Source organism: Spermophilus citellus, assembly GCF_964194105.1.
Source record: "Spermophilus citellus genome assembly, chromosome: 9".
Lineage (NCBI taxonomy): Eukaryota > Metazoa > Chordata > Mammalia > Rodentia > Sciuridae > Spermophilus > Spermophilus citellus.
In genome coordinates, this window is record NC_138191.1 from 116,738,524 (window position 1) to 116,760,801 (window position 22,278).

Consider the following 22,278-nt stretch of genomic DNA (forward strand, 5'->3'; position numbering starts at 1 on the left):
CGCTGGCCCTCCCGCTAGGACCATAAAGCTGCCAGCCAGAGAAGAAAGATGGGTCTCCCTGCCACAGGAACGCGGACAGCTGTGGAGACGTGGTGGCAGTGCTGATTTAGGGCAAGGAGCATGGGAATGAGAGAGAGAGAGAGAGAGAGAGAGAGAGAGAGAGAGAGAGAGAGAGAAATACAGGGCCAGAAAGATGGAGTCCTAAACAGAAACAGAGACATGGGAAGACAGAGATAGGGAGAGATACCACTGAGAGAAGAGTCAGGGTAGAGCTAGATACAAAAGCATAGAGATGGCGGCATGGAAATCAGACATAGAGACAAAGACAGAGACACAGACACAGAAAGTGAAAAAGACAGAGACAGAGAACAGAGACATAAAGAGACAGAGATACAGAGTTGGCGTCCCGGAGCAGAGGGAAACGGGTGTCTGGGTGGGTTCCAGGATCAGTAGGGCATTAGTAATGGTGGCCAGGGTCACTCAGAAGGACAACACACACACACACACACACACACACACACACACACACACACACACACACAGGGTTTCCACCAGAGCCATGTGGTAGGGAGTGACGGGGGCTTCTTGTGCCTAGAGGTCAGGGAAGACCACTCTGAGGAGCTGGCTGAGGAGGGGAGCTCTGGACAGCAAGGAGCCAGCCTGGCAAAGATTGGGGGTCCAACCTAGGTAGAGGGAAAAGCAGGATCAAAAACCCTGAGGCAAAAACAATGTGGTAAATTCAGGGCTGAGAAAGGAAGTGGGGGTGGAGGGGGGAGGCACAGCTTTGGGGGAGAGGTGGTCAATGGGAAGGCAGAGGCCAGATCATAAAGGTCTTGGTGAGGCTGAAGGAAAGGTCTGGGGTTTTATTCTGTGTATACTGAGACCTGGAAACCCCATAGGTAGAGGTCAGGGAGTGTCTCCCTGACTGCAGGGCAGGTGCAGAGCAGTGGTCCCCACCAGTGGGCGGAACAGTTGGGAGCCCCTGCAGTGGGCTGCATCAAAGATGATGGTGACTCCAGCCAGGGTGGTAGCAGCGGAGGTAGGGAGGAGTGCTCGGATGCGTCCTGTGTTTTGGGGTAGAAGTGACAAGATTGGATGGGACTGTTGGGGGAAGGAAGGAGCCAGGCTTAGGTTTTCAGCCTGTGCATCCAAATGAATTATGGTGATACTTACCAGGATGAGGAACCAGGGAGGGACAGATCTATAGAGAGCAATCCATCATGTGTGACACGTCTGTGTGCACACCCGTGTGCACCTATGCCAAATCCTAAGTGTGTGTGTATGCTTGGAGGCCTAGGACCACTGCAGGCCGAGGGCGTGTGGGCCACCTCTGCTTGGATGTATAGGGGCTCCTGGGTCTATCCTGGGACCAGGCCCTACTGGGCTCTTTACTCTCCCCACTGCCCCAGGGTCTGCTGCTGCCAGATGGGGATTCCCAGAGGCCAGTGGGAGTACTTGGGGGGGGGGGGCCTGAGCATTGCCAACATCTGGGCACATTACCCAAGGCCCAGGAGGCCCAGGAGTTCTACCCGGCAGCGTCAGGCAGGCTCCAGGGCAGCTGGTGGCGATTAGCAGCGTTGATTATCTTGTTGCGATGCCATCTGGGGTGAGGGCACTGAGCCTGGCCCCACGGGATACCCCACTTGCTGACTTTCTGGGACTGAATGCATGTAAATGTGTCCACATCGATACATGGACTTACATACACACGTCAGTGTGTGCATGACTGGTGTTCTTGTGGGGACAGAGTCCATGTTGCCACCTGTGTCTGTGTGCACATGTGTTTATATACCACAGGTGTGCAGGGGTCTCTGCTTGCACAGCTGAGTAATTATGCCTGCAGGTAAAATTCTATGTGTATGTGTGCACACGTCTATGTGTACACACGTAGCTGTGTCTGCACATTCAAACACACGCAGTGTTGTATGCATACATTCTGAGAATGAAATGCCTGTCTATGTTTGGATATGTCCAGGGATATATTTCTGTGAGGTCCCCTGGTTCCTACCTATGTCCTTGTGTATCTGTTTAGGAGGGCATATGTTGTGCGTGTGCACACCTATGTGTGAACATGAGTTCTATGGATGCATGTGGAGTGTGCAACCCAAGTGCTGCGAGAGAATGCATCTGGCTGTGTGCACATGGTCAGGGTGAGGAAGGCACGTGGCACATTTTTACATTGCGCTTATGATCCAAGCAGAGGGTGTGTCCCAGGTTTGGCTGTTGTGAGTGCACTTGGGGTGTTATGGGAAGGCATCTGGACTCCCCCTTCTCAGGTTCCTGGGTCCCTGGCTCTGGCTGCTCTGGCCCAGACACCCACTGCTTGGGGCATGAGCAGGGTAGGGGTGGGAGTGGCCAGGATGACACAGGATGGTGTTCAGGCTCAGGGATGGTGGTCTCTGCTGCACCACGGACTAGCTGCATGATCCTGGGCTAGTTACATTGTTCCTCTGCTTCCATTCTCCAACAGCAAGATGGGGTTGAGCATAGACTTTTGCCTCACAGAGTTGCTGTAAAGATGAAGGACAGATGTGGGATTGTTCAAACAGCCTGGCCCATACATTTTCCCCAGTTCTCCTAAGTGCCCAGCCCTGGGCAGTACTGCTGGTGGCTGGGACTGTGCCTGCCCACTCCTCAAGCCAGAGCCACAGAAAGTCCCACCCCCTGCACTTCCTGCCTGCTGAGCTCAGCACTTCCCAGGCCCCACCACTGTCACCACCACATCTGGGCCCAGCTCCTCGCAGGGACCACAGTGGGGCGCCTCTGTGGCCTGAGGTAGTTGGGGTTTCCACTGACTCAGCGCCTCTGAGTCTAGAGGCGGGAAATCCCAGGCCCGGTCTCTCCCTGCCTGGGTTAGACGGAGCCACAGGCCTGTGGCTACATGCTGCTGCTTCAACAGGAAGCCCACTCCCCAAATCAAGGCCCTCCAGTTACTCCCTGCTCAGCCCCACGTCATTCCTTACCACTCCTGGACTTCCTGAACCCATTTCTCTGAGGCCCCTCCATCTTGGTGCCAAGAAAGTTGTTGGCTGCCCCTTGGGGGAGACCCTTCTGCACATGGGCTCACCTTAGTCTGTCTCCCCGGCTTCTCCCTCCTCAGAAGTCTCATCTTTCATCCAAACTCAATTCCTTTTGCTTCCTTAGAACCTGGATATAAAGCAATCACCCCACCCCCACCATCCTCTGCCAAGGATCACAATAATGAAAACAGCAGCAAATATCTCTCCCCTATGTGACAGACCATGTCTAAGTGCTTTCACAGACTAACTCATTTCCTTTAGCCAAGGTAAATGAGGCAGATACTATGGTGACCCCATCTCACAGACGGGCAAGTGGAGTCCAGTGCATTTGAAGTGCATTTGAAGCCACAAACCACAGCAGAGGACAGGGGTGTGAGCTCTCCTCCTCTGGACTGAGAAGGAACAGGGCATTCCTCAGTTTCCCTTCTCTGCGAATGAGGCCAGAGCAGAAGGGGTTAATTTAACGCAGGGGTGGGGGGCTGGGGGATCCTCTGTCCCGTTCCAGTGCGGACAGACTGGGAATGTTAGGCCGAGGAACTGGAAAAAACTGACCACAGAAGCCTGCGCAGCAGCCACGTCACGGGTTCCAAGATCTTGGGAGGAGGGTCTCCGCCCCCCAGCGGGGAAGAGGAAGGGGGGCCCCGGAGGCCCCCAACTCCAGGCCTGGCTCTTCAGGCGCTGGGCCTCCCGCCGCCCGCAGGAGCCCCTTCCAGGGCAGCTCTGGGCACGCAGGTCCCGGCTCGCTCGCTCACCTGGCGGGGAAGCGGGAGGGACGGGCCCGGGCGCTTGGCCAGGCCGGGAGGGAGCGGGTGCGCGTCCGACCGCGGCCAGCAGCCGCCGCCGCCGCCGCCCCCGCCGCCCCTCCCGCCTCCCTCATCCTTGGGCCCGGCGGGCTGGCCCAGCTGGGAAGCATTAGCCGCGCTGGCAGGTCCCCAGCCCCTGGAACCGCCCCTCTTCCCCCACCCGAGTGGCCGGCAGTCCCGGCAGGCGTGTGCCGGCTGCACTCAGCCCGGAGAGCTGGGGCGCCGGGAAGCTGGGGACCGGCCCTGCAGGGAGAGATCGAGGAACCCCAGGTGGCCGGTGGAACCCAGCCCCTGCTTCCCCCAGCCCGCTGCCCTGAGGCTGCCTGGATCGCTCAGCGAGGGGAGGGCATACCCGGCCACCGGCCACTGGTAAGTGGGCACGGACTGGGCTGCCTCCCTGCTCTGGGCTCAAAGGCCCTTTCTGCCCCTGACTTGCTGTGTGTCCTGGGGCAAGTGGCATCCCCTCGCTGAGCTTCAGTCCTCTTTGCTAGGTAGGAATGAGCTCTAATCTCTATTCTGGTTCTACTTTCCCTGCCCACAAATCTGTTCCTCTGTGTTGAGGTGGACATTTCCTTGAAAGCCTGTCTCCTTCCATGCCTGCTCCCTGTAGCTCTCCAGTCAGACTAGGGCTTGGAGTGGAGGTCAGAGATTGGGAGCCGGAAGAGGACAGGAACACATCCACATTCACGCCTCCACATGTACCCACATGCCACCCACAGTTGGCAGCTCTGCCATTGGCTGGCAGAAGCGGAAGGCCAGAATGGGGCTTGAGAGGTGGGATGTGCACACCGGTACGGGCCGGGAAGAATAGGGTGAGGGCACATTTCTGTCCTAAGGAAAAGGGACAGGAGCCTGCCTCCAAATATTTTGGAACAAGGGGTCCCTTCTATTCTCCTTTCCTATCCAGGACCAAGGGAGGGAAAGTAGGATTCCAATGGAAGGAATGAGGTCAAACTTGCATAAGAACTTCCCAACAGGAAGGCCTACTGGAGGGGTGGTCACAGGCTGGCTGTGTGCATGTGTACATATGCAAATTGGGATGTCTGGGTTTATCAGGTGTCACACACGTGAGCATACCTGTGTGCAGGTAGGCTTGTATGCACTCACCCGTACCACGTGTGTGTCTGTGCTTGTGCATCTGCATGCGTTGAGCTGACACACACTTGGCTCTGTGCGCATGAGCTGCCTGTCCTGGGGGAGGCCGAATGATGTATGGCTTTGAGGGCTGCTTGCTGAGCCTGCATTGATTTATCTGGGCCCATCCATCAGGGTTTAATAAAACTAAAAGACGAGCATCCATCAGCAGGGGAGGTTGGCACCAAGGTCCGGAGCCCTGGCGACCTGCTCTACGGCCTGCTGTACCCATGGGGGAAGTTTCCTTGGCCCACACACAGCCCTGGAATACCTGCCAGGAGACTCATCCCAGTCTCTAGCCCCTGACCTTGTGGGTGCCTGGCAGGGCTGTGTGCGCTGAGCCCGGAACTGGAGTTAGGCAGGTACCGGGCTTCTCTCTGCCAGCGCGGTGCTCAAATACCGAATTGCTTCTCACTGTTTTGATAAATAGCCTTTACCTCAAGTTCCATCACTATCCCAACTTTCCTGGCCTCCTAGGACCTTTCTAGAGCTCTCTCAATCCAGAAAACTACCAATCCCCTTTAACTGGCACAGCCAGAGGTTGCCAGGGCCTGGTTTTAGTGCTCTGGCCAGTATTCTGCTCTGGCTGGCCAATGTTTGTGCCATACCGGTGGTTAAATATTTTGATTATCATCCTTTCCCAGATGCTCACCCCAAGCTGTGGTTGGGCTCCTGAGAGAGACTGATGCCTGGCTAGACTTCTCGCCACCCCAATTCCAGAGCCAGGGCACCAGGGGCTGTCAGGATTCACCCCCGTGTGGAGTTATGCTATGGGAATTCAGGACCTTGCCTTCCTGGTCTCTGTGGTTTTCAGGTGCTGTGGCTGTGGCTGACCCCTCTGGACCAGGATGTGGGTATCCTGGGCTCCTGGTCTGTGGCTGCTCAATCTCTGGGCCACCTTCAGCCATGGGGCAAATACAGGTGAGCTAACACAGGAGGACTGGGGTACCACAGGTCTGCAACTGGCTCCCTGAGGTGCGGGGACCTTTGCACATACGTGATCATGTATGTACTGGTCACGTGGGCATTCATGGGAAAGTCTAGGGGCTGGGCTTAGGATGGCCTGAAGCTTTGGCAGACTCAAGCCTGGAGAGTGAGCTGGAGAGTGTGTGTGCGTGTGTTTCTGTGTATGCTTCTGTCCCTGAGCACCTCTGTGTTTGCATCTTGGAGTGGCTCTCCGTGTATACACAGTCCTGGGCCTCTGGGGGGAGAACAGCCCCCTCTCCAGTGCATAAACCCATCTTTGCATGCCTAACTGGGGCCAGTGGGGTGGGGAGGAGCCAGCGCTGTGTTCTCCTGCAGAGAGCAGCTGCAGCATCCTGAAAGTGCCTCTGCTCCTTCTCATGGTGGAGAATTCATGCTCCAGCCCCATGCTCCTCCTCCACCCCAACCTGGGTCTCCCACAAAGGGCTGCCCAGAAGTAAAGTCTGCCCCAGACTCTGGATAGAGTAGAGGGGGGGCACTTTCGAGGGTTCAAAGCCAGGGGAATTTGACGTGGCCAACTGCCCAGCCCTGCTGGGTGCCCTCTGGGCTTGGTGGCTGCACTGCCTAGCCAGGCAGGAGCAGAACTCCTAGAGCCCAAATCCAGCCAGCCAAGGGGATAGAAAAACCAAGGTGTGGAAGCAGAATAAAAGGGGTTGTGCAGCGGGGTAGGTGTGGCTGCCAATCCCGTGTGCTCTGTGGTGTGCGTGCGTGAGAGAGGGCATGTGCGCGCCCACACGTGTGTTTCTGTATATGTGTACAGAGTTGTGCTCTCCTCTCCCTTATTAGGTCCCCTGGGGGGCTGGGGCAGAAAGTTTCAACATCTGTAAGGAATCTGGGCCCATTGCCAAGGGGTGAGTCACCCATGGCTGCTGCGATGCTGAAGACAGTGATGGTCTTTCTGTCCAGACCTGGGGGAGGGAGACGCCGGTGGGGTCACCATGCCCAGGAACACAGGATACCAGGGGGGTCGCCGGCTTCTGGGAGCTGACTTTACTGTCTTGCCCCAGCTTCCCCACCTACCTTGATGGTAAGGCCCCTTTGCTTCTAGCCTCTATGTCTCTGATATAGCACCTCCTCAGTACTCTGCCCAGAGACAGGGATCATGGCCGCCCGCCTGTCCCTTCAGGGCTTTGGAGACTTGCATTAAATTATCCCCTTCTTCTGGAGCCTTTACCCACTTAGTGTTTCCTGCCTGGGACCCGAGGCCCTGGTGGTGCTCTTGAGCTTGTGGTCCTCTGCAGCCCTCTGTCTCTTCTCCCTGTTTTACTAGATGGTTATCTAGGTGAAAAGTCATTCTGTTAGCTGGGACTTGTGTCTGGCCTGCTTGTCTGCTTTGGATGTGGGAAGCGGAACCCCACCCATTACAGAGAACATGTGTGCCAGTTGCACATGGCATCCCCAGTGGCAATAGTGTCCACAACTCACAAATGTGCAGATGAACACAGGCACTCTTATACAACATGGAGTGTGCGCACACCTGACCCTTCCTCACCCTGAGGTGCTCCTCTGCTCCCGCCTGGTGTATATCGTGGAGGGAGTTCATGGATATCCCTGGCTCCCCACTCCACCTGTGCTCTGGGGCTCCCCAGAGTTTCTTTTCTCCCCTGACTTGCTGGCTTACCCTGATGGGGTGGGGGGTGCTGGGAGGTTCAGGTTCCTGGAGTTCTGGTCCTGTGGTCAGTGGCCTTGGGCTGGGCCTCAGTCTTCCCAGCTGTACACTGGGCTCCTCCTGGGCAGCCAGGGTCGGAGTGTGAGTATGGCCTCGAGGCAGGACCAGGCTAAAGGTCCAGAAAGAGGTCTCTAAACTTGCCCCTTCCCAGGTTCTCCAGAGCCCAGCTGGCCCGTACCCCATCCTGAGTCCCCCTAAAGCCCTTTGGTCCCTTCTCTTCCAGGTGAGCAATGTCCACCTTCACAGCAGGAGGGACTCAAGCTGGAGCACAGTAGTGACCTGTCAGCCAACGTGACTGGTGAGTGTCCCTCTCATCCCACTCTCCCCCTCCGACGTCTTCCTGGAGTGGACTGTGCCCTCTTCACCTGCCCACTGAGCTTTTCCTCTGGTGTCTCCCCTGAAGGCTTCAACCTCATCCGCCGGCTCAACCTCATGAAGACCTCTGCCATCAAGAAGATCCGAAACCCCAAGGGGCCTCTCATCCTGCGGCTGGGGGCAGCCCCACTGACCCAGCCCATGCGGTAAAAGCATCAGTGTGACCACGGGGAATCGATACTGACCTCAGCCACACCCCAGCCACTCAATGTGGGGCCTAAGCCCAGGGGCCTTTCTGGGGGTCATGTCATCCAGGAATCAACCTGATCTCCACCTCTGGGGCTTGCAGGGTGGGCTGCAAGGGGGCGCCTGGTAGACCTACCTCCATCTCTGGCTAGCAGTGGGTGGGGCCAGGTCTGCAACCCTTGGGCACCATGAGAACACCAGGATGGAGGCAGGACTCTCTCAAGTGTCTTTGCAAGTCTGTGTGTGCGCGTGCGTGTGTGTGCCTGTGTGTTGTGTGAAGCCCAAATTCCCACCAGTCTCTGGGTGTTCTGGCCCCTGCTTACCTCCGGTTCCATTCCCTCTTTCTTGCTGCTCTGGTCACGCTGAGCCCTCTCCATGTTCTTTTGTTTCATTTTGGTTTTGGCATCTCTCCTTCCACCCCTGGCCTAAATCTTTACCACAGGGCGTCCTGGATTCCCCAGAAGCCCTCACCCAAATCATAGTGGAGTGAAATATCATTTTCTGGGGATTCTTTGTGTATGTCTATCCTCCCCTCCCCACCTCCCCACCACCATCAGCCTTCTCTGTATTTTCGCCCCTTATCTCCCCAGCAGTCAGTCCCGCGTCTGGCATCTAGAAGGCTCTCAGTAAATGTGCGAGGAGGGAAGGAGAGCCGTGTGTTTGGAGGTGTGTGCCTGTGTGTGTGTTGGGTGGGTTTTTCAGTCCTGAGCCTCAAGCACCCCCTATGTTCCATCCCCAGACGAGTATTCCCTCGGGGCCTACCCGAGGAGTTTGCTCTGGTGCTGACGTTGCTGCTCAAGAAGCACACCTACCAGAACACGTGGTATTTGTTCCAAGTGACCGATGCCGATGGGTACCCACAGGTGAGCCCAGCCCCCTCCTCCGCCCTCTTGGCTCCTTGGGGCATCAGGGTAGAGCCAATCCAGAACAGCTTTTAGCCCAGTGTGTGACTCCTGGGGCTTTCCTGCTTCCCCCCACCTGCACCAGAGTCCACCCTATTCATTTAGGATGTACTGCTCCGTTTCCCCCACCCCGTGAAATAAACTTGAGGACCCTTGGCTTTGCTGTACGGTGGTTCTAGGGCTCAGAACCTTTAGCCTGCCCCTTTTCCGATTCTGCACAGATTTCCCTAGAAGTCAACAGCCAAGAGCGGAGTCTGGAACTCCGGGCTCAGGGTCAAGACGGCGACTTTGTATCCTGCATCTTCCCAGTGCCGCAGCTCTTTGACCTGCGTTGGCACAAGCTGATGCTGAGTGTGGCTGGACGCGTGGCCTCCGTCCATGTGGATTGCATCTCAGCCTCCTCCCAGCCTCTGGGGCCCCGGCGACCCATGCGACCTGTGGGCCACGTATTTCTGGGCTTGGATGCTGAGCAGGGCAAACCCGTCTCGGTGAGTGCTGGGTGGGGCCCTGGCTTCTTCCACCTTCTGGGACCCTGAGTGAGCGCCCTGGAGTCTGTATCTGGCCAGGTCCTGCCCTTGCTCAAAATCTTCCCTGGTTCCCCCGGGACCTCCAGATGCAGCCTAGCCTGGCATTCAAGCCCTTGGCGTCCTGGTTTCTGCAAGGGTCCCCGGCACCATCTTCCTTTACATCTCTCCATGAAGCTCTGCTCTGGTCTACTTCCTCCTCGTCACCCAGCTCACCTAGTGCTTTGCCACCTCTGTGCCTTTGCCTGCGCGGGGACCTCTGCTGGCACGACTTCCCTTACAGACCGTCCTCTGCTGAGCCGGCGCAGCTTGCATGGACCTCCTCTTGCCTGTCACTCTGAGCCTCCTCTCCCTCTTTCCTGTATGTGCAGTTTTGTTTTGCTTTTGGTGACAGCTCTATTCTCGATGGTCTCCCAGGCCAGACTGGACTCACACTGAGGTCATATTGTGTGGGGGGGACATCTTTGTGCCTCATGGGGGAGCATGCAGGACCCAGAACTAGTTGATAAAAGAAAAGGAAATTAACTTGTGTATTCCCTGCAGTTTGATCTGCAGCAGGCCCACATCTACTGTGACCCGGAGCTCGTGCTGGAGGAGGGCTGCTGTGAGATTCTGCCGGGAGGGGTGAGTGGTGGCCAGACACAGCCGCTGGGGCTGGATGCTGTCCAGGGGCACAATGGGCTGAAGATGTGGTGGGGGTCTGGAAGGGGACTTGGGGAGGTCTTAGAATGAGCCTGCCTCTGTATTGACCCCAGTCCTCCCCGTACACTGAACAGTGCCCCCTGGAGTCCTCCAAGGCCCGCCGGGACACCCAAAGCAATGAGCTCATCGAGATCAATCCACAGATGGAGGGCAAGGTCTACACTCGCTGCTTCTGCCTGGAGGAGCCTCAGAACAGCAAGGTCGGCAGGCAGGGCGGGCATCAAAGAGATGCTCCTCCCCTAACCTACTGAGGTCACCACCACAGTCAGTTAGTCACATGCCAAGCAAGGAAGGGCACTGGATGCCCTGTCCATTGTATACCACCCTGTAGGGTTCAGGGAGGCAGCCCACTGGGTGACCCTGGCCCCTTCTACCTGTTGGGGTTGAGAGCTTTGCCAGTCTAGCTCGGGCACTGCTCAGACCCTCACTGATGCCACCCAGACCCTCTGGTGAGGCCAGGACCAGTCTTGCTGCCCAGGTAGTTTGTCCAGAACAGGGGTACCTGGGGTCAGAGTCCTGGTTGCACTGTTTCCCCCCAGGGCTCCCTCACTCGCCCAGCACCATGGCCAGCTGCCCTGTCCACTCCCAGGGTCCTTGGAGGTGGCAGGGAAGCCTGGTTCCTCCCTCAGCCCCGCCCCCTGGCAGGGTCCTTGATTCCCATCCACCCGGGCTGCATGCCAGCCTTTGACTGCAGGAACACAGGATCCCATTGATTCACAGCCTTATTTTCTCCGACATCACATGGGCACCAGGGTGCGGGGGGGAAAGGGGCACCTGTAGGGGTGGCCTCAGGAACCTGAGTAGGCCCTTATACCCTGAGGGGTGCCAGACGCCAGGCTGAGGGGGTACCTGGGGCCCACGTGCCCTCCCTAGGTGTTCCTTTCCAGCACAGGCCCAAGAACTGCCTCAGGGGGTCTCCCTTTGCTCTGTCTGTCCAGGTGGATGCACAGCTGACGGGAAGAATCAACCAGAAGGCTGACAGGGGAACGAAGGTAGAGATGGTGGGCGGGGGGAGGAGCCTGCGGTGCCCTCTGTCTGCCCTGTAGGTGCCCTGTGTAACCCCTTGGAGAAGACACCCCCACTCCTCCTGCCTGGACAGAGCCCAGGTTGCGTAGGTGCCAGCTCTGAGCAGGAAAGAGACACAGTGCCTGGCCCTCTCTAGAGAGCCCACTCCTGCTGGCTCTTGGGCAGGGGTGTTGGAAGAGTGCTAGACCTCTGAGTTCCCTGCCCACTCCCATGTTCCACTCTTCCCAGGTCCACCAGGAGACAGCAGCCCATGAGGTAAGCCTGCCATGTGGGCTGGCCAAAGAACTCAGTTGAGGGGTATCACATGAACCTTTGGACAAGGCCTTGGGGCCCAGAGCCTGGACACTGGGGTGATGGAGGCCTATACAACCCCACATTCCTCAGAGATGCCTGGCCTGTCTGTACACTGCCTCTTCCTGGGTTGTGGGTCAGTAGCCCTGGAGGGCGGCCTTGTCCATGGAACCCCTGATTTCTGCTCTTCACTCTGCCTTGTCATGCAGTATGACCCAGGGCCCACTACTGTTCCACTCTGTCCCCTCATATGGAAAACGACAAAATGGCTATGGGTCTAAGTGGGTGGGAAGCGAGGGGCAAGTCTTGTTTTTTAGGATTTCTGTCTTCATGCTGCTCTCAGATCATACCCAGGACATGTGTGATGCTCTATGGGTGTGGCATGTGCTATACGTGTGTGTGTGTGTGTGTGTGTGTGTGTGTGTACGCGCGTGTGTGTGTTAGGTAGGGGTGGGGTGCAGAGGGCTGATCCCCAGGGCTCACAATTGACCTCCAGGCCTGTTCTCCCCTTTCAGTGTCCACCCTGTGTCCACGGAGCCCGAGAGAGCAACGTGAGTGAATGGAGGGTGTGCAGGATGGGGTGGGTGAGGACTGGGCGTGGATGTGGCCTGGAGTCGGCTGGGCTGCCTCCTGGTTGAGGACAAGGGGGTCTTTGTGCATGTTCGCACTCCCTCCCTGCTGTCTCCCTGAGCTAGGCCTGACCCCACCCCCATCCCCACCAAGCCAGGGCTGCGTAGAAGATGGCCTCCTGCCCTGTGTTGGGGTCCAGGGTGGAATGGGCATGGGGTGGTGGCTGGCAGGATGGAATCAGGACTTGGCTGCTGATCCCATCTCTGCACTCCCCACAGGTCTCTGGCCTGCTCTGTTTGGAAGGCTTCACGCGTCACCTTGCAGGCCTAGGGAAGGGGCGAGCTGGCTCAGCTCACACAGCCCCGAGCCGCATAGTATTTCAGGGCCTGAGCAGATTTTCCTCTTCCCCTTTGATAACTGGCTCTAGCCCAGTTCCCTTTGGGGGTCCGGAAGGACCAGGGAAAGGGGCTCTGTGTGAGCCCAGCTGGTACCCAACTGTGCCTCTTCCTGGGGCGGCATGAGTCACTGCTTTTCCATAGTTTGACATTCTGACATGTCACGCCCCACCTCCCTTCAGCTCCACGCCCCCTGATTTTGAGGGACACATCAGGAAGCACCCTCTCTGCTGCCTTTTCCTCTTCCTATCCTGTCCTCCACCAAATCTAAGGCTGATGGTCCCCAGATGTGCAGGGGTTACCATGGCAACTGAGTGCCATGTTATCCCAGCAACTGGGGGGTGGGGCTAGCCAAAGCCAGGCAGTTAGAGAAAGTAGATTAGACCCCTCTGAACGATCCTAGGAAACCAGCCTTGCCCCTCATTTCCCACTGACCCAGTTTTAAAGCCATGGAAATAGAGTCAGCATACTGACCGGCCTGGGAGGCAGAGAAGGGGCTGAGATTCAGGTTATGGGGTCCTGACACTATACTGTGTGACCCTAGCTGAATTGCTTGCCCTCTCCAGGCCCCTGGTTTCCTCCCCTGTCCCAAGGCATAATACTCTCTTCTTTGTCCCCTCAGGTCACACTAGGTCCCTCTGGCCCCAAGGTGAGTCTTGACAGCGAACAAGGTGGTCTTGCCTTCTTTGGTTGGCCCCATCCCATCCCTTAGTGTGTAGCCCTGTGGTTGTCTGTTTATGTCAGGACTCTCAACGGTATGAGTGTGGGGTGATTAAGTGTGTGTGTGCTGGACAGAGCAGGGACGTGTGTGTGTACAGAGAAGTCAGGGCTGCCCTTCACTGATGCCCTATTGTGCACTAGGCCTGGGGCCACACGTGGGCACATCTATTACCTTCTTGATCTGCTTAGTGCTTGTTCTGCAGGGTGAGTGCTCTCATTTTCCTCCAGGGGAAACAGGCCTTGCTGTGCCTATGTGTGTACGACTGGGTGTATCAGAGCCGTGTGTGTGGACATGGATAGGTGCCTCTCTGGGACACATGTTTGCATGTGTGACGAGGGGTTGAGCTGAGTACCTGTGCCCAGGGGACCACAGAGCTGTGGGTGGTGGGGTGGGTGGCACCTGCCTATGCTCACGTGCGGTGTGACTCCTGGAGCCAACTTCAGGGACAGTGGACTGTGTGCCAGGCTCTGTGCCACCACCCTGCCTGTAGCATCCCACTTCTTTCTTGCCACAACCCTCGAGGCAGGAGCTGGCATGAACCCCATTTTATTGATGGGGAAACTGAGGCTCAGAGAGGTGACACGACTTGCCCTGAGTCACATGCTGGCAAGATGTGAACTCAGGCAGCCTGATCCTCAGCCATGGTGGGCTTCTCCACCCTGCGTGTGTGTGACTGTGCATGTGTGTCTGTGTACTTCTCCGGATGTGCTGCATGAGCTGCACATGGGCGTGGGGGATGTGATACCCTTGCCATGAGACTATAGGTTTGCCAAATATAGCCTCTCGGGGTGGGAGGAGCATGTGGACGGTGTGTATGGAGTCCATGTGCTGTGTGCACGGTGGGGGTTGTGGTGGGGCTGGATGCTGGCCACGCACATGTGTAGGGGGTGCACGTTCATGGAATGGGTGGGTGGAGGAGCCCAGGAATGGGGAACACTTCCTGGAGGCTCCCACATGCTCCCTCTGGTCACAGACACCATCTGGCTTCCCCCACAGGGAGGGAAAGGTGAACGAGGCCTGCCTGGTCCATCAGGCTCCAAAGGAGAGAAGGGAGCACGGGTAGGTGCCCCAGCTGGGTCCTGGGGGTGGGACAGGATGTGAGCCATCACCCCATCCTCTCAGCATCAAGCCTGACCCAGCGGAGGCTGAGGGCAGGGTCCCTCTAGGGGTCAGCGTGTGGAGTCCTCTGTTTTCCAGGAATACCTGGGCCTTTCCTCATATAGCAGGTCTAGGGTGACTCCCCCAGGAAGCCCCAGCTCAGATCCCTGTTCCTCACCCCCAGGGTAATGACTGTGTTCGGATCTCCCCGGAGGCTCCACTTCAGGTAAGACCTGAGGTGAGGCCCACTTGAGGGCCAAGACGGGGTCAGCTTCTCTGCACCCCATCATGCCAGCCCGGGGCCCTCTCAACACCTTGTCTCCCTGTTCAGTGTGCAGAAGGCCCAAAAGGAGAGAAGGGGGAGTCAGGAGGCTTGGTGAGTGTGGGAGCAGGGAGAGGGCAGGGGCGGCGGTCAGGGCCACCATCTTCCTTCCTTCCTCATCGCTTCTTTTGTGTCCCCCTCCTTGCCTCAGGGACCCACAGGACTCCCTGGCTCCACAGGCCAGAAGGTAACAGGCTAGCTTTGGAGTGGCGGGTGGCGGGGTGGTCTGTAGGCCCTGCGGCAGCAGGAGGGAGGTGTCCAGAGTCTTCCTGGAGGATGGTGACAGTGGGCAGAGTGGGTAGTCCCCTCCCACTCCTCCCAGCCCCTGCACCTTGTGCCAACACCCACCCCATCTAGAGGAAAATGTCACAGACTCCCTGAGTAAGTGGCCTGGCTGGTTTTGAAGCTCCTTCTGTTCTCTGCTCTCCTGTGGAAGCCATTCAGTTTCAGGGAAGGCAGAGACAGGGCTCTGGAAGGCTGTCGCCCCTTCCCCAGGTGGAGCTTCCAGGGTCTTCCAATCCCTTCCTGGTCACTTTGCCTCTTCTTTCCCCAGGGCCAGAAAGGCGAGAAGGGTGACGGAGGCCTCAAGGGCTTGCCGGGAAAGCCAGGCCGAGATGTATGTTGCTTGGGACCCTCCCCCACGACAGCCCCCAGCCTGGGATGGAAATGCTAAAATTTAGCCAGGGCATGCCCCCCACCCACCCTTGCTCAGCTGGGAGGACAGGGCCCAGGGAGGGGAGCAGCTGTGCTCAGGAGGCGCAGCAAGAATGGGGAAGAAAAGGCCCGGAACCCAGGCCTATAGACCCCGCCTCAGTGTCCTGAGGATGACATTTGACAACCTGGAGTGGGGCCAGGGGGCAGGCCGTGAGGATGGACCTACCGTCTCAGTGGGGAGGTGTCAGACTGTCCTTCCACCCTGCCCTCCTCCCCACAGGGCCGGCCTGGAGAGATCTGTGTCATTGGGCCCAAGGGGCAGAAGGTGAGTGAGGGTCTGGAGGTGCAGAGGGCAGTAGGGCTGAGGTGGCCACTGTCTCACACCCACTTGTGTCTGTGCCAGGGGGACCCTGGCTTTGTTGGGCCTGAAGGTCTGGCAGGAGAGCCTGGACCCCCTGGTCTTCCTGGGCCCCCTGGGATAGGACTGCCTGGAACTCCAGTGAGTACCCTGTTGTCTCTCCTGATGTCCTTTTCTGAGACCCCCCCCCCCCCCGTCTCGCCCTGGCCATGGCTGGGGAGGGTAAGGCCTGCCCCGGGGATCCTGGTTGGAAGGGGTTTAGGGTGAAAGATGTCACTGTGCAACAGTGATAGGTCCCTGGGAAACTTCCTTCCACCCTGTTTCTGCCCTCAGGGGGACCCAGGTGGCCCTCCAGGCCCGAAGGGAGACAAGGTAAGCCCAGTCAGGGTGTGGGCACGTGGAGAGGGGCTCCTGCTCAGTGTAGAGGGGAGGAAACGGGGAAGAGGGGTTCCTGCAGCAAGCGTGTCCCAGAGAGGAGGCCAGGCATTTGACTGAGGTGGCTTAGTTCAGCCTGGCCAGGCCCTTGGTGCTCACTGAGGTGGGCCTTGGCCTGTGTTCCAGGTAGGGGACAGGCAGGGGACAGTCAGGCCTAAGCCTGGTAATGACAAATTGGCTTTCACTGCAGGGCCCAGGCTCCTTTTTGATGAGCAAAAAGCCCTGAAAATATCTGTCCCTGAAAATGTCTGTTTGTCTGTTTGTTTCCTCTGGGGTCACTCAGGTCATCTCTTCACCTATTACCTCAGGGAAAGGCACACGGCGGCCTCCTTTTCTACCTTCTTTTGTTTGAGTTAGACATGGAGAAGAACAGGGAACAGTAAGGGAGGGTTTACTGAACAGATGGGAGATTTGGCAGAGAGTATCCTGCCATTCAAAGAAGGGACTGGATGGGGAAGGGGAGATTGGGCTGAGGTCACATCTTTTAACCTTCTTCTGACCCTAGGGCAGCTCTGGCACGCCGGGAAAGGAAGGCCCTGGTGGCAAACCTGTGAGTGACCCTGATCTGGTGGGGGAGAGGAGAGGGTCCCTACCCAGCATGCCTGGTCTGTTCTTTAAGGCCTCTGAGGGTGGGGGCTAGGTCTTTTCTTGGCCCCCAGTGCCCCCACCCTGTCACTAATGCCCCCTGCTTCTTCTCCAACAGGGGAAGCCAGGGCTACCAGGGATGAAGGGAGAGAAGGTGAGTCCCAGGCCTGGTTGCCCAAGGTTGGGGTGGGAGTGGGAGCCCCTCTCTGCAGATAACACAGCCTCAAGGCCCTGGGTCCAGGCTGCTAGGCCTTCCTCAGTGGCCCTACTCTTCTTTGTTCCTGTGGAATGCACTGTGGTATGTGGCTCTGCCATCCAGCTGGTCTATGAATGAGGCAGGTCAGTGAACTAGCTCCCCTCAACCCAAGCTTCAGCGGGACACATTCATTCCTTATGGCTTGCTGTGGGGTGTAGTTGTGTGATGTCCAGGAGGTGTGTGTGGGGTAAGAGGCCCCTGCAGTGTTCCTGCTGTCCACATTTTTTTTTTAGTTCCAGGGATTGAACCCAGGGGTGTTTAACCACTGAGCCACATCCCCAGGCCTTTTTATTTTTTTATTTTGAAACAGGGTCTTGCTATGTTGCTTAAGGCCTTGCTAAGTTGCTGAGGCTGGCTTTGCACTTGTGATCCTCCTGCTTCAGCCTCCCAAGATGCTGGGATTACAGGCATGTGCCGCCACGCCCAGCCTTTCCGTCCACTTCAATGTTGGGGACAGTGTGCTGGCCACCTACCCAGTGTCTCTAGAGCCGGTGCAAGCAGGAGGCTTGCACCACTTGACATTCCCTGGGGTCTCAGCCCCATCCTGTGCTCCTGTGGCCTTTCCTTTCTTCTAGGGTGACCCCTGTGAAGTGTGCCCAACGCTACCTGAAGGGTTCCAGAACTTTGTGGGGCTCCCTGGAAAGCCAGGGCCCAAAGGGGAACCTGGTGATCCTGCACCAGCCAGGGTAAGTGCCACAAAGGGACACCCCTCAAACACACATCTCACACACAGAGACCAACCTTGGGGGCATGATCATAGAGAGGAATGGGGCAGAGGGACTGGGTGCCTCTCATGGCCACAGAGTTTGTGGGCAGAAGGTCAAGGCCATAAGGGGATATGAACCATAGAGCTTAGGGATGAACTAGAGTGTCACCCCAGGTCTCCATGGCAACCTTCTAGGACTCTCCAAGAGACTTTAGGATGCCTTTTGGGGAAGCTGGGGTGGATCCAACCCTTATTGTGGGTGCCCAGGCCTGTTATTGGCCAGAGGCAAAGGAAGGGAGAGGGCTGGGCTGGGCTGGGATCTTGGCCTGGTCTCCCCACCCCACTGTCTCACAGATCCTCTGTTTCAGGGGGGCCTGCAAACTGTCGGACAAAAAGGTGATCGGGTATGTACAGGAGCTTTCCATGGGGGTGATTTCTCCTGGCCTCATTTCCCTCATTTGTTACATGGGCTGGCTGACAGCCATCCTTCTGCGGTGCTGACCTTGAACCCTGGGACCCCTGGGTGTTTGAAGAGCATGTGTTGGGTCACCTTGCTGTCCTCATATATGGCCGTGAAATTTGGGGTGCCCCGACACGCCCAGTCTCAGCCCATAAACCATTATTCTCTGCAGGGAGACCCTGGCATCCAAGGCATCAAAGGAGAGAAGGTGAGGGAGCCCCTGCCCTGGCTGCCCCTCTGCCTTCCAGGGAGCCTTTCTGAGCCCTGCCTTCCTTCCCCAGGGGGAGCCGTGTTCATTGTGCGGCTCAGTCGTAGGAGCCCAGCATCTTGGGCCCTCTACAGGGGCTAAAGGAGATGTGGGCTTTCCTGGCTCTGGTTTGCCTGGCCTTCCGGTGAGTGACCCACCCTTGCCATGCTGGTGGCCTTCCTGGCTATTCAGGCCCTAAGTCTTGGGGCAGGGACCAGGAGGGGGGCCATGAGGCAGGTGTCCCAAGCCTGTATCCTGATCCCTCCCTCCATCCCTGTGCTGCCCTGGGCTGTTTACCTGGGGTTTCCTCTGAGCCCCTTGAGGTGCCATTTGTATAGCAGAAGAAACTGTCCAGCTGCCTGCAGGGTGGGCATCAGACCTTCCTCTTTCTGGCTGGACACTGGGACACTGGGGTCTTGGGAACAGGCAGGTGCTGTGACTCTGTCTTGGTTGTTTTTCAGGGGAAATCTGGGGCTCCAGGGCCGAAAGGAGAGAAGGTGAGACCTGGGTTTGATGCGAGGGATGCCAGGGCTTCTTGGCAGGGAGGCAGGGCAGGGGTGGCCCTGGGAAGGGCACAGGGGCAGAGATCAAGCTGTAAATTCACAGTGAAATGCATTCATCAGTGTTTTGCAGACCAGAGACAAAGAATTGATTTCTGAGAGCCTTCATGTTCTCCAATAGAATTCTGTCGTGTTTGATGATAATCTAAAACCCTTAAGCACATTCAAGACTATATTATAGTAAAATAATATTTAGCATTTCTTTTCTGCTGAGTATGTGTTGGGCACTGTTCCAAGTCTTGCACATACATTAACTTCTTTTTATTCTTCCTACACCTTATGGGGAAGGTGCCCTGTTTGTTATTCCCATTTTAAAGATGAGGAAAGGGAAGCAGAGGAAGCTACCCAAAGCCACACGGGTGTTTGTAGACCTGGGATTTGAGCCCAGGAAGTCTGGCTCCAGAGTCTATAATCTTCACTACTCGGCCGAGTCATTCAATTTCAGTGCCCATGTTAACGTTTGTATTTATGATTATGTGGGAGACAAATGACAGCATTGAACTTCTAATGGGGTGTTACTCAAATGAGGGGTTCTGTGGGCCTACGAGCACCCAAGTGTGAGAAATACCTAGCTACATGTGCAGACTCCACTCAAACAGGCAAATCTCATGGCATTTCTCAGAGTTTCTGTGCGCCTCCCCGCCTGCCCCGCCACCTGCTTCTCTTTCTAGTCTTTTCCATGTCAGCAAATGTCATGTATTCATATCCCCAAATCCCAAACCTGGTGTCATCTTTGACTCCTCCTTTCCCTCTGTCATCCTCCCCACCATCCCCTCCAGCAGGTCCTGTCAGCTCTGCCGGCAGCTCCTCCCTCAATGCCCCCGCTTCTCTCTACCTCCGCTGCAGCCACCTCAGTCTGGGTCCCCATCATTTCTCACCTGGATGGCGGCAGCTCCTCTGACCTGCCTGGGGCCTCTTCAGCCCTTCAACGGTCCATTTATCATCCAGTAGCTAATGTGGCTTTGTAAAAAGGAGCTCAGATCACATTTTTTTTCCCTGCTTACAATTCTTCAGGGACTTGACTTTGTGCCACAGTCCTACTGGGCTTCACCCTGGATGACCCCACCCTGCCTCCCTTTCCAAATTCGTCTGGGTCTTGCCCTCCTCTGCTTTACTGTGCTTTAGCCATACTGGCCCTCCTTCCATTCTGGAATACCTCAAGACCATTCCCACCTGTTAGATTCTCTACTGGTGGCTCCCATTAGAAACATCTAGAACATTTTTCCTCCTTACCTTCCCCCTAGTTTTTTTTTTTTTTTTTTTTTTTTTTTTTTTTTTTTTTTTAACCAGCTGATCTTATTTTCTTCTCTCTGGCAATATAATGTGTTGTTCCTTCTCTGACCACCTTCCTGTCTCATCATCCTGGTTGTCCCCTTCATAGCATTCATCACTGTTTTTGATTATTGTTTAAAAAGTTCCAAGTGTGCAGGCTCCACAAGGTGTTTTGTCTGTGCTGCGCACAAACCCAGCACCCAGCCAGTGCCCAGTACAGAAAGGCATTCAATAAACAGCTGTTGGGTAAATGAATTGATGCCCTCTGGGTGCTGGATCCCGGGCAAGGGTGGAGCTGGGCTCTGAAGTGAGACAGGAAGCAGAAGCATAGCTGCTAGCCTGTGGCTGCCACAGGCTCCCTTGGGGACTTGGGGAACTCCTTTTCCCTCTTCAGGCCTCTGCTTCTCTGGGCAGGAGACAAGAGGGTGGCCTAGACATCCCAGGGGGCTGCTCCTGCAGTTCCAGGCTCGGGATCGCCCTCTGCCACCTCCTCCTGCCTTTGACCATTTGTTCTCTGTTTGACCCTCAGGGTAATTTTGGGGAGGCAGGGCCAGCCGGCAGTCCGGTAAGGATGGTTTGGATGGCAGCAGCTCAGGGCTGGGCAGGGGGAGGACAAGGTGGGGGTGCTGCCCACTGACTGGGAACTGATAGGCCTGGGCTGTGCCTCAGCATGGCCCAGGGTGAGGCTGGGCATCATATTGGCTCCTTCTTGTGTAGGGGCCACCAGGACCAGTGGGACCAGCAGGTATCAAAGGAGCAAAGGTGAGTCGGGGGCATCCCCTGTGTGTGGTGGGCATCCCCTCCCCTGGGGTGGACACTCATCTCGCTCTGCTGTTCACCCCGTGGGCTCCTCACTGCCTGCATGGTAAATCCAACTCCTTAGCCCGGCGTCAAGACCCTGATGACTTGGTCCCCACCCAGGTTTCTCTCCTGTGTTCCCACTGTCTCTCCTAGCTGCCCCCTGCCCAGCAGAGGTGCTGCGTCAGCTCTGGCTATATTTCACAGTGCCAGATCCCAAGGGGAGCCCTAGGGCTCCAGGGCCTAGGGGCCCCTAACCCAGCACCCTTGCTCTGCAGGGGGAGCCTTGTGAGCCGTGCCTGGCGCTGTCCAGGCCTCAGGAGGGGGATGGCCGTGTGGTGCACTTGCCTGGCCCGACTGGAGAGAAGGGGGAGCCTGGGCTTCCCGGCTTCGGCCTACCAGGAAAGCAGGTGAGTCTGGGGGCCTCTGGAGGTGGCTGTGGGCAGGGCTGGAGAGAGCAGAGAGTCCCTCTGGCGTCTCTTGACTCCCTGGGCAGAGTAGAGCACTGGAAATACCTGGAGGGGTTGGCGCCTCTGTCTTTAGCAGAAGGTGTCGTGACGAGCTCTGCCTGGGACACAGCAGGGCAGGCAGGAGGGGCACCACCCTTGGACCAGATGGACCTGGCTTCTAATCCCAGCTCTGCCTTTTCCCGGATCTTTGTCTTGAGTGCATCAGTTCTGTTCTCTGTGCCTCTGGGTTCTGCCTGTAGAATGTGGTCAGCTGCCCGTGTGTGAAGCCGTGAGCAGCAGGCACAGGCACGGCAGAAGCGACACTTATGGCCCTGAGCATTACTCTCCTCACTGCTTTAATAGTAACATTAACATTGAATGGCAGCCTAGGGGACTCTATGTGCCATGTGCTGCTCCGCACACATCAGCTCATCACATCTCACAAGAACCCCATGGGCAGAAGCTCTACTAGTTTATCACCCCCCATTTGACAGATGGGGAAACTGAGGCACATAGGTAAGGTAATCTGTCCATGTCACACAGGCAAGGAGTGTGGCTCAAGGCTCCTCGCCACCTACACAAGATTCCTCCACTAGCTGAGAGCAGAGAGTGCTTTTCTTTCTGTCACATCCTCTGGTCTAACAGGGCTGGGTGCTCAGGAGTGTCCAGCGTGGGTGAATGGGTGCTGGGAACGCTCTCTCCTCAGGGCAAGGCTGGAGAGCGTGGACTGAAGGGGCAGAAGGTGAGAGAACCTGGGCTGGCATGTGGGGGGTGGG

At 56.9% G+C, this 22,278-nt stretch overlaps 1 protein-coding gene across 3 annotated transcripts in view; it reads left to right on the forward strand.

Moving 5' to 3' along the window:
- The first annotated feature begins 3,896 nt into the window (after nt 1–3,896).
- COL16A1 (collagen type XVI alpha 1 chain) overlaps nt 3,897–22,278 on the forward strand; it is a 49,930-nt gene continuing 31,548 nt past the window's right edge. The window contains exons 1-31 of one of the 3 annotated variants that reach the window (XM_081305137.1): nt 3,897–4,192; nt 5,772–5,878; nt 7,834–7,908; nt 8,014–8,131; nt 8,911–9,034; nt 9,295–9,561; nt 10,141–10,221; nt 10,374–10,499; nt 11,238–11,291; nt 11,554–11,580; nt 12,132–12,167; nt 13,204–13,230; nt 14,299–14,361; nt 14,585–14,626; nt 14,732–14,776; nt 14,874–14,909; nt 15,276–15,338; nt 15,657–15,701; nt 15,780–15,875; nt 16,068–16,106; nt 16,675–16,719; nt 16,873–16,908; nt 17,586–17,696; nt 18,085–18,120; nt 18,349–18,384; nt 18,458–18,568; nt 18,885–18,920; nt 20,785–20,820; nt 20,973–21,017; nt 21,332–21,463; nt 22,209–22,244. In XM_081305137.1, the coding sequence (XP_081161263.1) occupies nt 5,806–5,878; nt 7,834–7,908; nt 8,014–8,131; nt 8,911–9,034; nt 9,295–9,561; nt 10,141–10,221; nt 10,374–10,499; nt 11,238–11,291; nt 11,554–11,580; nt 12,132–12,167; nt 13,204–13,230; nt 14,299–14,361; nt 14,585–14,626; nt 14,732–14,776; nt 14,874–14,909; nt 15,276–15,338; nt 15,657–15,701; nt 15,780–15,875; nt 16,068–16,106; nt 16,675–16,719; nt 16,873–16,908; nt 17,586–17,696; nt 18,085–18,120; nt 18,349–18,384; nt 18,458–18,568; nt 18,885–18,920; nt 20,785–20,820; nt 20,973–21,017; nt 21,332–21,463; nt 22,209–22,244 (2,097 nt within the window). In that variant the 5' untranslated portion in view covers nt 3,897–4,192; nt 5,772–5,805. The remainder of the gene's footprint in view (nt 4,193–5,771; nt 5,879–7,833; nt 7,909–8,013; nt 8,132–8,910; nt 9,035–9,294; nt 9,562–10,140; nt 10,222–10,373; nt 10,500–11,237; nt 11,292–11,553; nt 11,581–12,131; nt 12,168–13,203; nt 13,231–14,298; nt 14,362–14,584; nt 14,627–14,731; nt 14,777–14,873; nt 14,910–15,275; nt 15,339–15,656; nt 15,702–15,779; nt 15,876–16,067; nt 16,107–16,674; nt 16,720–16,872; nt 16,909–17,585; nt 17,697–18,084; nt 18,121–18,348; nt 18,385–18,457; nt 18,569–18,884; nt 18,921–20,784; nt 20,821–20,972; nt 21,018–21,331; nt 21,464–22,208; nt 22,245–22,278) is intronic. The other 2 variants (XM_081305136.1, XM_081305138.1) reach the window with 2 other exon arrangements.